This window comes from Crocuta crocuta, unplaced genomic scaffold, assembly GCF_008692635.1.
Source record: "Crocuta crocuta isolate KB4526 unplaced genomic scaffold, BGI_CrCroc_1.0 scaffold132, whole genome shotgun sequence".
In the NCBI taxonomy this organism is placed as follows: domain Eukaryota; kingdom Metazoa; phylum Chordata; class Mammalia; order Carnivora; family Hyaenidae; genus Crocuta; species Crocuta crocuta.
This window is the reverse complement of record NW_027528611.1, coordinates 621,935-636,130: the sequence shown is the minus strand read 5'-3', so window position 1 is coordinate 636,130 and position 14,196 is coordinate 621,935. Positions and strand designations below refer to the sequence as shown.

Here is a 14,196-nt window from a genome sequence, read left to right as displayed (position 1 = left end):
GCCTGATCTATTGGGCTGCTCCACAGTCTCAAGCAGGCCAGGCCTTTATGAGAGGGGACACCCAAGTGGAAATGGACTTTTCAAGTCCTGGAGAAAGGTGAAAGAAAGAAGTACTCTCACAGAACAGGGCTTTAAAAGGCCCAGGGGGAGAGGCAGCTCAGGTGTTCTTTTCAGGAAAGCACAACTTATGCTTGGGGTAAGTGGCTTCAAGGTTCTGAAAAGCTACTAGGATATTGCTATGGACAGCACTTACTTAATTTCTTTAATTTACTGCTGGCAGTGAATAAACCATGTACTCTGCTAGCATATGCTACTCAAATAACGGCAAGGACAAACATCTACAAAACATTTATGGCTGCAGCAAGAAAAAATTCTTTTTCCAAATACAGTCTTCTTTTTGATTGTAAAAGAAATATATGTAAATTGGTCAAAAATATAGAAAACTAGTAATAATTTACATAGTCCCAGTACACAGAGGCAGCCACTAACATTTTGGTGTATTTCTGTCTGGCTTTCTCTTCCATGTATTTTTTTTTTTTCCCTACTTGTGATATAATACTCTTACAGTTCTGTACTCTGCTTTTAAAAATATCTTATTATATAAGTATTTTCTTAAGTTATTAAAAGCTCTTTCACAACATTTTTAATGAACACTTAGGTTGGAAATGAAAACTTATTTAAAAGGGAATCTGGATAGTATATCTGGCAGGCAGATAGCTTGTGAGCAAATCCAGCTAAAAACTAGAAAGTTCTAAATTATGGCCATAGAATTCTCAAGTGGAAAAAAAAATCAGTATTATCAATGATTCCTTATATCTGGAAATTTATTTATATTTGCCAAAATGTTTGCCAAGAGCATAGTCTTAGATACATGATAGCTGAGATCACTAGCACTTCTACAGACAAAATTATCAGTCAATGGGACCATGACAATGTGAAGAAATAGTTAAAAAATGAATGTGAAAGAGGCCAATATGTTAAGGAATACATGCTAGCGGGAAATAAGACAGCTATGTAACATGGGAGAAGGGCAGCCAGGCACAAGGAAGGAAAGGAAAAGGATTTAGGGTCACTGGGGAGTATCAACAGCCCATGTAGTAGAGCTTTAGGGAATTCAGGTTCAAGATGGATGACACTGGAGGTGCACTGACCTTTCTCCCTTCCTGAAAGCCAATGAGGTGACATCAAAGAAATACAAAGGGAATATACTCATAAAGGTGTTGCAAACTGGAGGGAAGGATATAAGCAAATCAAAATTTTTGTGAATTTCTAGAAAATGGCAGGTGGATGAAATATTATTTATAAATCAGTGGGAACTGGGTAGATTTCCATAATGAAGCAAACTAAGCAGGATAAATGAAAACGGTCCACATTCAGCCTTATCATTGTGAAATGTAACACCTCTACTAATGAGAGGATTCTAAGGCTTCTATAGGGAAAAATACATTACTACAAATAATAAGAATCAGATTCTATCAGATTTCTCATTAGCAACATCAGATGCTAAATGGCAATAAATCCAAGCTTTTAAAATGCTAAAAGAACGGAGTTCTATATCCAGTCAAATTATGATTCAGGCAAGTGAGAATTCTGAAAATTTGCCTTCTGTATACCCTGTGTTTCTGAAAACAATTCGGAATACATTTACTCTGTGCAATGCCTATGAGAGATCTTGACTGAGACCCAGCCAAGTCCTACTTGGCTTCGGATTCATGCAGGGGAGCAAACAGAAGACCATGCCACTAGAGCAGCAGGAGGCATTTCTCCTTAGTGGGAGTCTTGGTAGCAGTCTATACAACTGTACAGGAGCTATTCCTGCTGGCATACACGAGGACAGCTCAGGTGAGAGTGGGCAGGCGTGATGCCACTCTGGCTTAGAAACCTCACATTCCAGGGGCGCCTGGGTGGCTCAGTTAGTTAAGCCTCCGACTTGGGCTCAGGTCATGATCTCACTGTTCATGAGTTTGAGCCCCGCGTCAGGCTCTTTGCTGACAGCTAGCTCAGAGCCTGGAGCCTGCTTCTGATTCTGTGTCTCCTTCTCTCTCTGAACCTCCCCTGCTCATGCTATCTGTCTGTCTCTCTCAAAAAAATAAATAAAACATTAAAAAAAAAAAAAAAAGAAACCTCACATTCCAAATTCAAACTATTGTCTCTTGTAATAGATCCATAAACAAAGATCCTAGAATTTTCACAGGGGACAGGCCCAGTCACAGAAGTTATTGCACTCGGTAACCCAAAGCTATAGCTTCTAACCAGATATTTACAGTCCTCCCAGGCCAGATGCAATTTACCAGGGGTAATTTTTGTCATAAGCAATGTTGTCTAATAACTGACATTCTGCTTCTATCAGGCTTTCAGGAGAAAAGATCTAAAAAGGTAACTGTGCCCAACGTCAGTATCCCACTGCAAAGGAAACAGGGGTTTGTTAACCCTTTACCTACATTCTACAAGAAGAAAAAGAAATCCAAGAAAAAGTGAAACCAACATAGAAAGAAAAAGACTTTTAGCTATATAATAGGCCTAGGAAGCAGTCTATTCAAAATCAACCAATGAACAAATACTATGCCACAGAAGCTTCTGTAAACAGGAAAAAAAGGCAATTAGAAACTCCAAGAAAACAAAAAGCTGGCTAATATGAAGCTACTTATTTATTACTTGTGTAATAATTCTGAGCACTTGTAAGAAAATCAGATCTATTTGATCTGAACACAGTATAATACAATTCTTCCAAGAGGGACACAAGCTTAGTGACATAGATAATATTTCCCTCACTATAGATCCAAGGAATTACACATCTGTAGTGAATAATGTTTACATAATCATAATATTATAATGAGGTTTTACTGGTTTTCCCTTTTCAGCACCAATTTATAGTTAACAAATGGAAGATTTAACAGTAAGTTACACAACAGAAAATAAGTATCATAAATCTTTAGAATGTCCACGTGGTGGGACAGTTAACAGAAGATGGGAATGGGAAATGTAGGGTGGTAATTTCATCATACATAATAGGGAGAGTAAAGAAAAACTATCTACAATCGACGGATCAAAAAACAGTGGTTTAAGTATATTGTTTAATTTAATTTTATTATTTATTTATTCATTTATTTATTTTAAGTATATTGTTTAATTTTAAAAGGTAAGTAGTAGCAGGACTAAAGAGAAATACATGACAAGAAATGAGAAGTAGTTAAGTTAATAAAGCTGATAAATTAATAAACAGATATAAAATATTATAGTTGAGATGTTACAAAAATTTAAAAAAACTGTCAAAAGTACTTCTGAGGAATGGAGCACAAGATGGGAAGATAAAATTTTACTTTTCACGTCTATCTTCCTGTATTGTGTAAATTAATTTTCCATGCATGTTTTACATTTATAATTTTAAAAAACTGATGCTAGTTCCTTACTGTATTAAAACAGAAGCAGGGCTCAACAATTTAGAAGAGAGTAGAGAAAAGGAATCAAAAAGTGAACGTGAAGTCTTTTGGAATAAAGCTAAAAGGTACAGAATTAGATTATGTGAAAAAAGAGGGGTAAAAAGTAATTTTAAAAAGTCATTTGCAGGAACATGGATAAACCTTATTATGCTAAGTGAAAAAAGTCACACAGAGAAAGATAATACTGTATGAGCTTACTTAAACATGTAATCTTAAAAAAACAAACTATGGAAACAAAGAACAGATTGGTGGTGGCCAGAGGGGTGGTAGTGGTGGGGGGGGAATGAGTGAAGGGGATCAAAAAGCACAAACTTCCAGTAATAAGATAAGTAAGTTCTGGAGATATAACGTATATAGCATGGTGACTCCCGCAAACAAAACTATTGCATATCTGAAAGTTGGTAAGAGACTTTAAAAGTTCATCACACGAAAAAAACCCTGTAACTATGTGAGGTGGTAGATGTGGCAAGTAAATTTATTGTGGTGATCACTTGGCTATATATCTCATCACTGTACTCCGTACACTTACACAATGTTACATATCAATTATATACGAATAAGCCGGAATGAGTCTATACAAAAACATGGTTACCTGTGATGGTAAATGAGCCTTTATCCTAAAAATAAAGGAAGCCAAGCTGCAGCTACTTCAGAAAGGACTCAGGGTAGCACTAAAGGAAAAAACATCCTGTTGCAGGAGCACAGAGTCTTACAGGGAGACATTTGGAGAAGCTCATTCTCCAGGTCTGTCCAAAGTCTGTCCTCTGATTTCCTGACCTGGTAGAATGCTAGCAAGAGGCAGGGGTGTGATCTCTAAAGATCCTATAGATTTCATTTATAACATGACTCACATACTTTATTTCAATAAAAAGCAGACTACAATTTCTGAAGCTAACAGTATCCTCTAGGGGACTGCTCTGGAGTATATCAGGAAAGGCTTTCTTCTTTTATCAGCTGCATATCTTCTATTATATTTCTTAACACCTAACTAAAAAAATGAAAGGCACAGTAGATTCGGGTTGTACCTATAAACATGAAATCATAACCTTTGGTTCCATTGATTCTTAGAGGGTTAACAGGCACTTGCCTTCCTGTTCTTAAAATATATTATTTATTTATTAATCTATAAAACACCTATTGCTGTAGCATATAAGTGCTAACATGGAAGGTTAAAAACATATAAATTATTTAAATCCACCAACTAATGGACATAAAATATATTAAAAAGGGGGAAAAGGATGTTGATGACTTAATACAAAGCTAATGGTAAGGAGTTAATGCCTTTCTGAATCAAGAAAAAACCCATTTGAATAAATATAAAACCATTATGACATGTATCTACGTCAGCAGTTCTTGTCAACCAGTTCTTGTCAAAAAGCCATACTGTATAACACCTTCAGCAGGGGGACATAAAGAGATGAAGAATCTAATTTATAACACATAAAATGACAGACAAGATGGGTGATGGTAACCAGTGAGATGTGTAAAAGATGGGGAAGCAGAGGGTCTGTCCTGTGAGCTGTATACTCAATGAGCAATGGCTCTGAAAAGATAAACGGGCAGTTGTTCATGAGCCGTAAAGGCCTTCCTATTGTATGAAAAGGGTTCTAGGAGCTTGGAAATAAGTTAATCACTTCATTTCCCTGTTTCCACCATCTAGCTTGGTTTAGCCCTCTTTAATAATGCTCTGTGATACAATGGAAAGAGCCCTCATTTTCTCTTTTGGAAAATGAGGACAACATCCCATAAAGTGTTTTATATTCAGGACAAAATGAGACAAAATACGGGAAACTAACGGAGTACTAGTTACTAAATAATTGCTAGTTTCCTCTTCCAATGGCAGAGATGGTCACAAGACATGTGCTCCACTGAGAAGTGGCTGCTGCCAGCAAAGCCATGTTTCTCAGCCCTCCCAGCATCCAGTGTGGTGTGGTAACTGACTACTTCTCCCCAGTGGAATACAAGTGGAAGGGATGGTCACTACACCCAGGCCAAGGCTGTTCAGAAGAGCCAGGTATACCTTCTTTCTGTTCTTTCCTCGTCTGTCAGCTAGATGCAGATGATGGTGATGAAGCCCTAGATGGGAGCAGAGCCCCAAGAAGGAAGATGCCTGGGTTCTTCAATCACCTGTGGAGAAGAGCCACCTGACAACCAGAAATACCCCTACTGACTGCTACATGGCTGAGAAATAAGCTTTGTGTTAAGGCACTTTAATGTTGAGGCCACTTTTTGTTATAGCAGCAAATGTTACCTTAACCAAAGCAAACATTAAACATGCTCTGTGATAAGTACTATAATAATGATCGTAAGGGTATCAGACATTGCATCAAACAAGCCATTATTAATGCTCTTATGAAATCCTGGCCAAGTAAGTACACAAAAAGATGTTCAACATCATTAGTCATGAGGGATATGCAAATTGAAACCACCACTTCACTCTCACTAGGATACGAGGAACGAGAAGATAGAGAGTAACAAGTACTGGCAAGAATGTGAAGAAGTTGAAAGCTTCCTGCATTGCTGGTGGGAATGCAAAATGGTGCACTGTTGTGGAAAAATCTGGCAGTTCCTCAAAAACTTAAACACAGAGTTACCATAAGACCCAGCAAGTCTAATGCTAGGAATAGATCCAAAAGGACTGAAAATGTATGTTCATACAAAATCTTGTATAGCAATGTTCCCAGCAGAAATCCTCATTTTAGCCAAAAAGTGCAAATTGTTCAAATGTTCATCCACTGATAAATGGATAAACAAAATGTGATGTGATATATATGTATATATATATATTTATCCATATGATAGAATATTACTCAGTCAGTAAAAAGGAATGGACTGCTGATACGTGCTGCAACATGAAATAAGTCTGAAAAAAGTATGTACTAAGTGAAAAAAGCTAGAAGATCAAATACTATTTAATTCCATTTATATGAAGTGTTCAGAATGTGCAAATCCATAGAGAGAGAAGGGAGCTTACTAGGTGGGAGGGGCTGTGGGAACTGGAAGGAAATGAAAAGACTGCTAATGGGTAGTAGGTATCCTTTTGGGTGTGATGAAAATGTTTGAAACATTAGATAGTAGAGATGATTGTACAACCCTGTGAATACGCTAAAAATCACCGAATGGTGCATTTAAAAGGGTGAATTTTATAGTATGTGAATCATATTTCAATAATAAAGAGAAATCTCAGCTATTTGCTTTATCTTGCTTCCCAGAGAATCTGGCTCTACACAAAAAAGCACTGAGCTCTTTTTAGGTAACGATTGGGAAAAGGTATGATTCTAGGATACTGGAAACATGCTAATTTTGATCTGAGTGAGTTATATGGGTATATACACATGTAAATAATCATTCTAGTCATGATCTCAGGCCAGTCAGAACTCACACAATCCTTCCTCCTACTTTCCTCCACAACAACGTAAATGCAAACAGAGGCCCAATGCCATATGCATGAAATGACTAGAGATGTACCAAGCTTTCCTTGGTTTAGGTAACAGTGTAGCTAACACTGAGATGAGATAAATATTTAACGCTAAGCCTGAGAATCATATGAGGCTAGAAAATGGAGTCCCAGAATAACTACTAAAGTGTGTATCACATCAGCAAAATTCTCCAAGAAAGAAAAAAGTTCCAAAGAGGTAGTGTGCAATATTGGGGGCAGGGACACAAGAGAGGATTGCATATGGAAATCCTTCTTTTCCCTGCTCAGGTACATGCCATTTTCTTTTCTTAATTTTTATTTATTTTAAAATTGTTATTATTATTTTCATTTTTAGAGAGAGCAAGAGAGTGTGAGATGGGGAGAGGGGCAAAGGGAGGGACACACACACACACACACACACACACAGAGAGAGAGAGAGAGAGAGAGAGAGAGAGAGAGAGAGAGAGAGAGAGAGAGAATCCAAAGCAGACTCCACAGGGCTCAACCCCATGACCCTGGGATCATAACCCAAGCCGAAATCAACAGAGTCTCAACCAACTGAGCCAACCAAATACCCCTACATGTCACTTTCAAGAGTCAAGTTCAAATCACAAAATAAAGAAAGCTTTGTTTGAGCATATAAAATAAATTCTCATCGAGGTACTTAATAGTCAAAATTAAAATGAAGAATCATCAGGAGTAAGAATGTAATTTGGTGATTCCATGAATCTTCATTAGAAACTTCTGAATCCATTAGACAGACTCTTAAATTGGAATAAATCCTGTGAAAGCATGTAACTTACTTGCAAGAGACTTTAGTTCTGTCGGCCACCATGGTCCACTGTTGCTGGTTGGTGGAAACCTCAATGTAGTAGCTATAGCTTCGATCATCACAGTCCCAAAGTAATAACCTGGACAAAGAAAAATACGTAAGAATGTTGTGAGTGTTCTAACTGGTTGTTTCCTGAGGCTGTGGGCATGAGCGAATCCATGTCTGCTTTACCCCTCCTACCTGCCTCTTTTGCCCCACCACACTTCCAGGGCTGAGGAAAGAAGAGAATCCTGGCAAAAGTACGGTAAGAGGAGGTGGAGTCAGTCTACAGAAGAAGCAGTGTCTCTTTAGGAATTTACTTCACAAGTCACCCAATCTCAGGCAGCCTCTGTCAACGCTCTTTGGTTTGGCTTATTGGTGAGAAGATGTCTCCAAACTCTCTTTCCTGGTTCATTTCCAGTAGGTTGGCTGGGCTGACCAAAGGCAGTATCCTTGAAACTCCTGTTCATGGGGAAATCTGTGCTTTCTAGTTGGTAATAACTAGTATGCCCCAATGACTTTAACTATTATGTTTTAAATTCCTTCTCATTCTTAGCAGACTTTTGGCATAGCTGTAGTATAATGGTCTGATTTGGAGATACAAGCAAACATATATTCATGAGTAAAACTTATTATTTAGAGATTGATTATTTTGGTTCTGTTCTTCAGCATAGACTATGTCATTTAATTTACATGAAGCTCAAAAAAGACAAAACTCATCTATGGTGACAGGAATCAGAACAGTGATTACCTCTGGGAGAGGTAATGGTTGGGAAAGGGTATGAGGGAACCTTCCAGGATGCTGGAAATGTGCTGTCTCTGACTGAGTGGTACTTTATGGCTATACACACAGTAAATATTCAGCTGCACTACACATAAAAGAGTTGTGCACTGTCTGTGTGTTATTCCTCAATTTAAAAACTAGAATAAGAAAAAAGAATCTAAGGGGCGCCTGGGTGGCTTAGTCGGTTGAGCGTCCGACTTTCGCTTAGGTCATGATCTCACGGTTCGTGGGTTCGAGCCCCGCGTCGGGCTCTGTGCTGACTGCCAGCTCAGAGCCTGGAGCCTGTTTCAGTCTGTGACTCCCTCTCTCTCTGACCCTCCCCTGCTCGCGCTGTCTCTCTCTCTCTCTCTCCTAGAAATAAATAAAACATTTAAAAAAAAAAAAAAAAGAAAAAAGAATCTAAGTATTGCATCCAGGATTAGACTACAGTCTAGCATTTTGCTTCTGACAGTGCCACAGTGGTGACAGATGAGAGACCACTGTTTTCTGTGATTTCAGCCTCAAAAGTCTTTCCCATACATGTTATTTTACCATTTAACATTTGGTCATGCACATTTGCTTCCTCCACCAGCTAGAACAGATAGTGAGTTCCCTGAAGGCAGTGCCTATGTCTTATTGATCTTTCAATACCCAGTACTCGGCACAGAGTCTCAAAGAGCCTATATTCAGGGAATGTTTATTTATTATGATGATGATTATTACTATAATAGCCAACATATCTTTAATGCTTATACTGTGTACCAGGCCCTGTGCTCTATATAACTTATCTTGTTAAATCCTTCCAAAAATCCCCTTAGCAAGCATTATTATTCTCATCAAATTATATTTAATTTTATATATAGCATATATATCTAATATATATATTCCATCTAAATATAAAATATTTGAGGGAGACAGAGAGGGAGCGAGTGAGAGCGCATGCGTCTGACATGGCGTTTGATCCCATGACCCTGGGTTCATGACCTGAGCTGAAATTCAGAGTTGGACGCTCAAGTGACTGAGCCACTCAGGCGTCCCTCTCATCAAATTATAGATGGGTAAAGTGTCTATACTTAGTGTTGGCAGATACAGGGGGTTCAAAGCCGGTATCTTGACCGAAGCCCATTTTCCTTCTGCCAAGTGCTTCTTTACTCCCAGTTTATGGACCTGGGTCCCAATTTACAACCTGAAACCTATGACTCTACAAAAGCAGTTTCTTTTTCCTCAATCTTGTGATTTTAATCAATAAAAACCTTTTGTGCAAGCTCAGTTTAGTGTCACCTCCAATGCTACTATTTGGGATCAGAAATGACACTGTGTTCCCCTTTCCCCTTAATCTTTGTTCCTTATTTCAAGTTTGCTATCAAACTAGTAATTCTGTTTGCTACCACTGACTAAACCCATATTACCTAATACTTTGGAATTCATCTTTTAAGTAAAGCAGAAACAGAGTTTATTTTAATTCACCTGAGTATTCCCCTTAATTCACCAGAGCATTTCATCTCTCAAAGTACTCTGAATGAATCAGACAGGATTCCACCCTATTGTTTTAAGCATCTAATAATTCTGCTCTTAGATTTTACCAGCTTGCCTGGTAAGAAAGTGAATCATTTCCCTCATTAGTCATTTCCTTGAATATTATTCTAGTTTCTTAGCACTTTTATGCAGTTAGCCTGTTAATTTACATTTGTGTTGAGTAACTTTTAAAAGTGTAATTTTTGTTTCTATGTTTGTCTAGCTCTTGTGAAGATTAGAGAAAGACTGCTGATCTTTCTCTTTTTAAAAAATTGTACTCTGAACATATGGGTTCTGTTCATAGTATATGTTCCATACATGTTCTGGGCTGAAATAACTTTTAACTCTGCCAGAGTAGATTAAAAACAAGAAAAACATCTTCAAATTAATTAGTCATTCACTATACTGAACAGCCTTGGTAACAGGCTTTTTGGAAAACAATGTTGAGGCTATTTCCTCAAAGGGATGTTGGATTTTTTTATGCAGAGCCAGTTTTATGATAATCCCTATCCTTCTGGATAATCATGAGTTAGGGTTTCTACCAGTGTGTCCAAGTGAAAATAATCAGGCCTTCTGGGATAGAACCTAACCAGATTCCAAAATATTTCATGGAAAAAGACTGGGATATGGGAGATGAAGAAGATAAAAAGGAAGACCAGTTGTAAGTAAGCATCCTAAATGCTCTGGCAGAAATTCTTGGGAGTGATAGGATATTAAAAGAATTATTAAGGTTGTACATATTTTGTCCCATAGTAGCTTTTCCTATAAGGTCCTCCATCTTGTTTTGAGACAAATTTATATCTTAAAAGGAAGATCACCTGTAATTCCAATAATTTTGTAAACACAGAGACATGGTGCCAATTTTTTGTAACTTGCTTCTTTTGCTTAACGATGTATTATGAATACCTTTTTTTTTGTATCTATCAAATATTCTTCCTCATCACATGTCCTGGTTTCACAGGCTTTCACTGTATGGATGTGCCATAAATTATTTTATCAGTTTCTTATTAGTGGACATTTAGGTAGTTGATAGGATTATACCGCTAGGAAAACTCTGTGATGAACGTTCTTAAGCCAAATCTCTGACTACTGCGTGTGAAAGCTTCTGTAAGTGAAACTCCTGGAGCAGAGCATGGAGGCCTTGATGTGTATTACTAACCAGCTGCACACCTCTCCCCTTTTCCCTAAACAAAAGTCTGTGCCAATTTATACTCATATGACCAGTAGTGTGTAACAAATGCCTGTTTCTGTGCATGACTGATACTGTGTATTATCCTTAAAAATACTGCCAATTCGATAGATGAAATCTCTGTCATTAATTTGCAGCTTTTTACTTATCATTGAACTTGAACAATTTACCCATTTTCTACTTTTATTTATCCTTTTGCTAATGACTTACAAGATGCCCTCTATATTTGAAGGATATTAATCTGCTGCTCATCATAGTTTGCATGCTGAAGATATTAATTTTTATTAGCTCAGTCTATCGATCTTTACTTCAATAATTTCTCCTGGCCTAAATTCTTTTTTCTGAACAGCGGCCAAATGCACATAGTGGTTGAAACATCTCCTTTCTATTCCTCTATTACGAGTCCCTGGGGGCTGGAAATGGGGGGTCATGGTGACTCCTGAGAAGGGACACTGATGGATCTCAGGTTATCAAGCCACCTACACTTTGGAGTTTTTAAGAGAGATTCTAATTCATGTGCCAGGATGCACATTTGCTTGGAATTTAGGCTTAGCCAGGAAGGAAAATTCTTTTCTTGATTCAACTGAAAAAATCAAGCACATTCTAGGGACACTAGAGGAAAAACTGGCTCCATCTCTTTTTTTCCACAGAGAGAAATTTTGTTCTAATAAGGCACAATTGAAAAACCCACCAACTCCCTCACTTCTTTTCTTGCCAGCAAAGTCTGTTCCCACGTCTGTGCACCTGCAACAACACTGAGATACTTCCGATTTGTAATCTGCCAAGGAAGGGTTGCCCGGTGAGCTTGCCCAGGACAGACACACCCCCTCTGACCTTAACTGAGAGGAGTTCCTTAAACATAGCCCCCTGCATCTACACACCTCCACCCAAACATCAGAAGCCATTTTCAAAAGGGGCTGAATAAAGGAAGCCGCTGGCCAAGATCTATTGATGCAGATCAGGTCTGTACTTAGCTGTTGCCACGAACCCCTCTACCTAATGAGCACTGCATGAGATGTCTGGTGATCTTAAACATTGTCTCCTCCATCTTCCCTCAGACTCATTGTGGAATTTCCCTTAAAAGCAGTGAAGTGCTGGGCTTTTTGTAATTGATTAGCAGATGTGATTTTGCTTACATCTTCCATAAATGCTCTGGCTGGCTGCATACCATTGATTACCGGGGTTCGGTTTACAGCAACTAATTGCTCTCCTTGCTGGTGTTTTGATACAAAATTCAATAGCGAATATGTTTTCAAAACTCTTGTCTTTGCGGCTTGAGTCAGAAGTGACTTGAGGCAAACCCAATGGACTGAGTTTTCCCTTCTTTAAAATAATTGCTCTCTCATCAGTCTGTGAAGAAAGTTTCCAAATTGTAGCATTCTAATTGGAAAGTCTGCATTATGCATGCGATGACAAACTATGTTGTGCTGAATGGCATTTTTTTCATCCCTTTCTTAAGGGATTAATTCTATGCCAGATTGTGAACAGTGCTGAGGTTTAAACAGTGGAGATCAACAGCTTCTCTGCTAAACTGATATCTTTTAGGTCAGCAGCAAGTGTCTGTTCTGCCTAACTGTCCACTGTCCATGGGAGAGCCCACTAGAAGGCCTGGGGCCACCTCTCCTGCTGCTGCCATGTCCCCTCACTTGGGCAAAAGGAGGCAACTTGAGAGAAGAGAACTGCCAAGATATTAGTAATATAATAATTTATTATCAAATCCATTTATTTCTCGGTTAAAACCAAAGATAGTCTGACCTCAAAGGTTTGGAGACTGTTCTTTGTTAAAGATCTTGAGAAATTAAGTTCTTTAGAAATAATCTTCTTCCATTCAACAAATATTTACTGAGTATTGACTAAGTGACATTAAGTCACTTAACTTACTTGTACTTCAGTACAAGTGAAATTAAAGATCTAGATTCAACAGTTTCTAAGGGCTCTTCTAGTTCTAACATTTTATAATATGCTGTGACAGCAATAGAGGTGGTGGTGGTTTTTTGTTGTTGTATGTTTGTTGTTTTTGAGGTTTTTTTTTTTATCTTTGCACGTCTGTCCATTATACAGTAACTTCCCTCTTTGAGAACTGTTTCTGGCCTAATCCTCAGGTGGACACAGGGGGTTCCTGAGTTTGGCCTGTGGACCTGAGTGCATGCTGGGAAGACACATGGTCCACGCTGCACCAACTGAATTTTGTTTCTCAAAAATTGAGAATTATATGAGATTCTAGCTTAATTGGTCCTGTTCACTTAAAATAAGATGATGAAGATGCAGGCCTTCTGGGATGACCTTCTTTCATTAGAGGCACAAAAAAACAAAGAAAGTTACCTGCAATATAGAAACAGAGAAGACAGGTGATGTGGCCCAGGGAGGGTTATCTGGGCTCCCAGCAGGATTCTAATACCTGACTGTAGTCCCTATGAGGGCCACAGAGTTTCTGTCCTGGTGTTCTATGAGAAATCTCCCCATTATTTTAATAAATCTGCTATTTACGGCATAAGCCGTATTTATGTGGTTTCATTAGCTTGGAACCAGAGCATAAGCTAAGCTCCTAGCCGAGGGCATGACCCAGAAAAGCCACTCAAAAAAGAGCAGAGGTTCCCATGATGAGGAAGATGTAGCTCACTTTGGATGAAGATCTTCATTCGAATATGAAAGAAGATTCTCAATGGAAGCTGAGATGTCAGGGCTGCACTGCGGGGTGGAAAGGTAAGCTAAGCTTTGGAGCAAGACCTGCAGGGTCCATAGAGCTGAGGGAGGGGGCCTTGCAGAGATGGGACACTCAGCGTAGCTGGTAACTCAGGACTTCCAGTGACAAGAGGGATGCAGGGCAGGGTCAGGGAAGACAAAGGCCAGTCAGAGTATTAGCCAGTTCATGGCTCCTGAGGAGTTAATGGGCCAAAGGGGGCTGACTTTCAGAATCGAGAGGGACTACAGGCTGTGAAGCAAAAGAATAGACGCGGCAGACACAGAGGCAAGGGAGAAGGGTGCAGAGCTGTGGCCACAGAGGGAAACTTCAGTAAGCACTGGGAGCCCTGCTCTCACTCTCCTGAGTGAGGAGCAGGA

The 14,196-nt window shown here is 38.8% G+C and overlaps 1 protein-coding gene across 5 annotated transcripts in view; it reads right to left on the bottom strand.

Moving 5' to 3' along the window:
- The window catches only part of BTBD9 (BTB domain containing 9), a 404,299-nt gene that overhangs the window by 70,364 nt on the left and 319,739 nt on the right, over positions 1–14,196 (bottom strand). For all 5 annotated transcript variants that reach the window (XM_077754863.1, XM_077754865.1, XM_077754866.1 and 2 more), the window contains one exon: positions 7,662–7,769. In XM_077754863.1, coding sequence (XP_077610989.1) covers positions 7,662–7,769 — 108 coding nt within the window. The remainder of the gene's footprint in view (positions 1–7,661; positions 7,770–14,196) is intronic.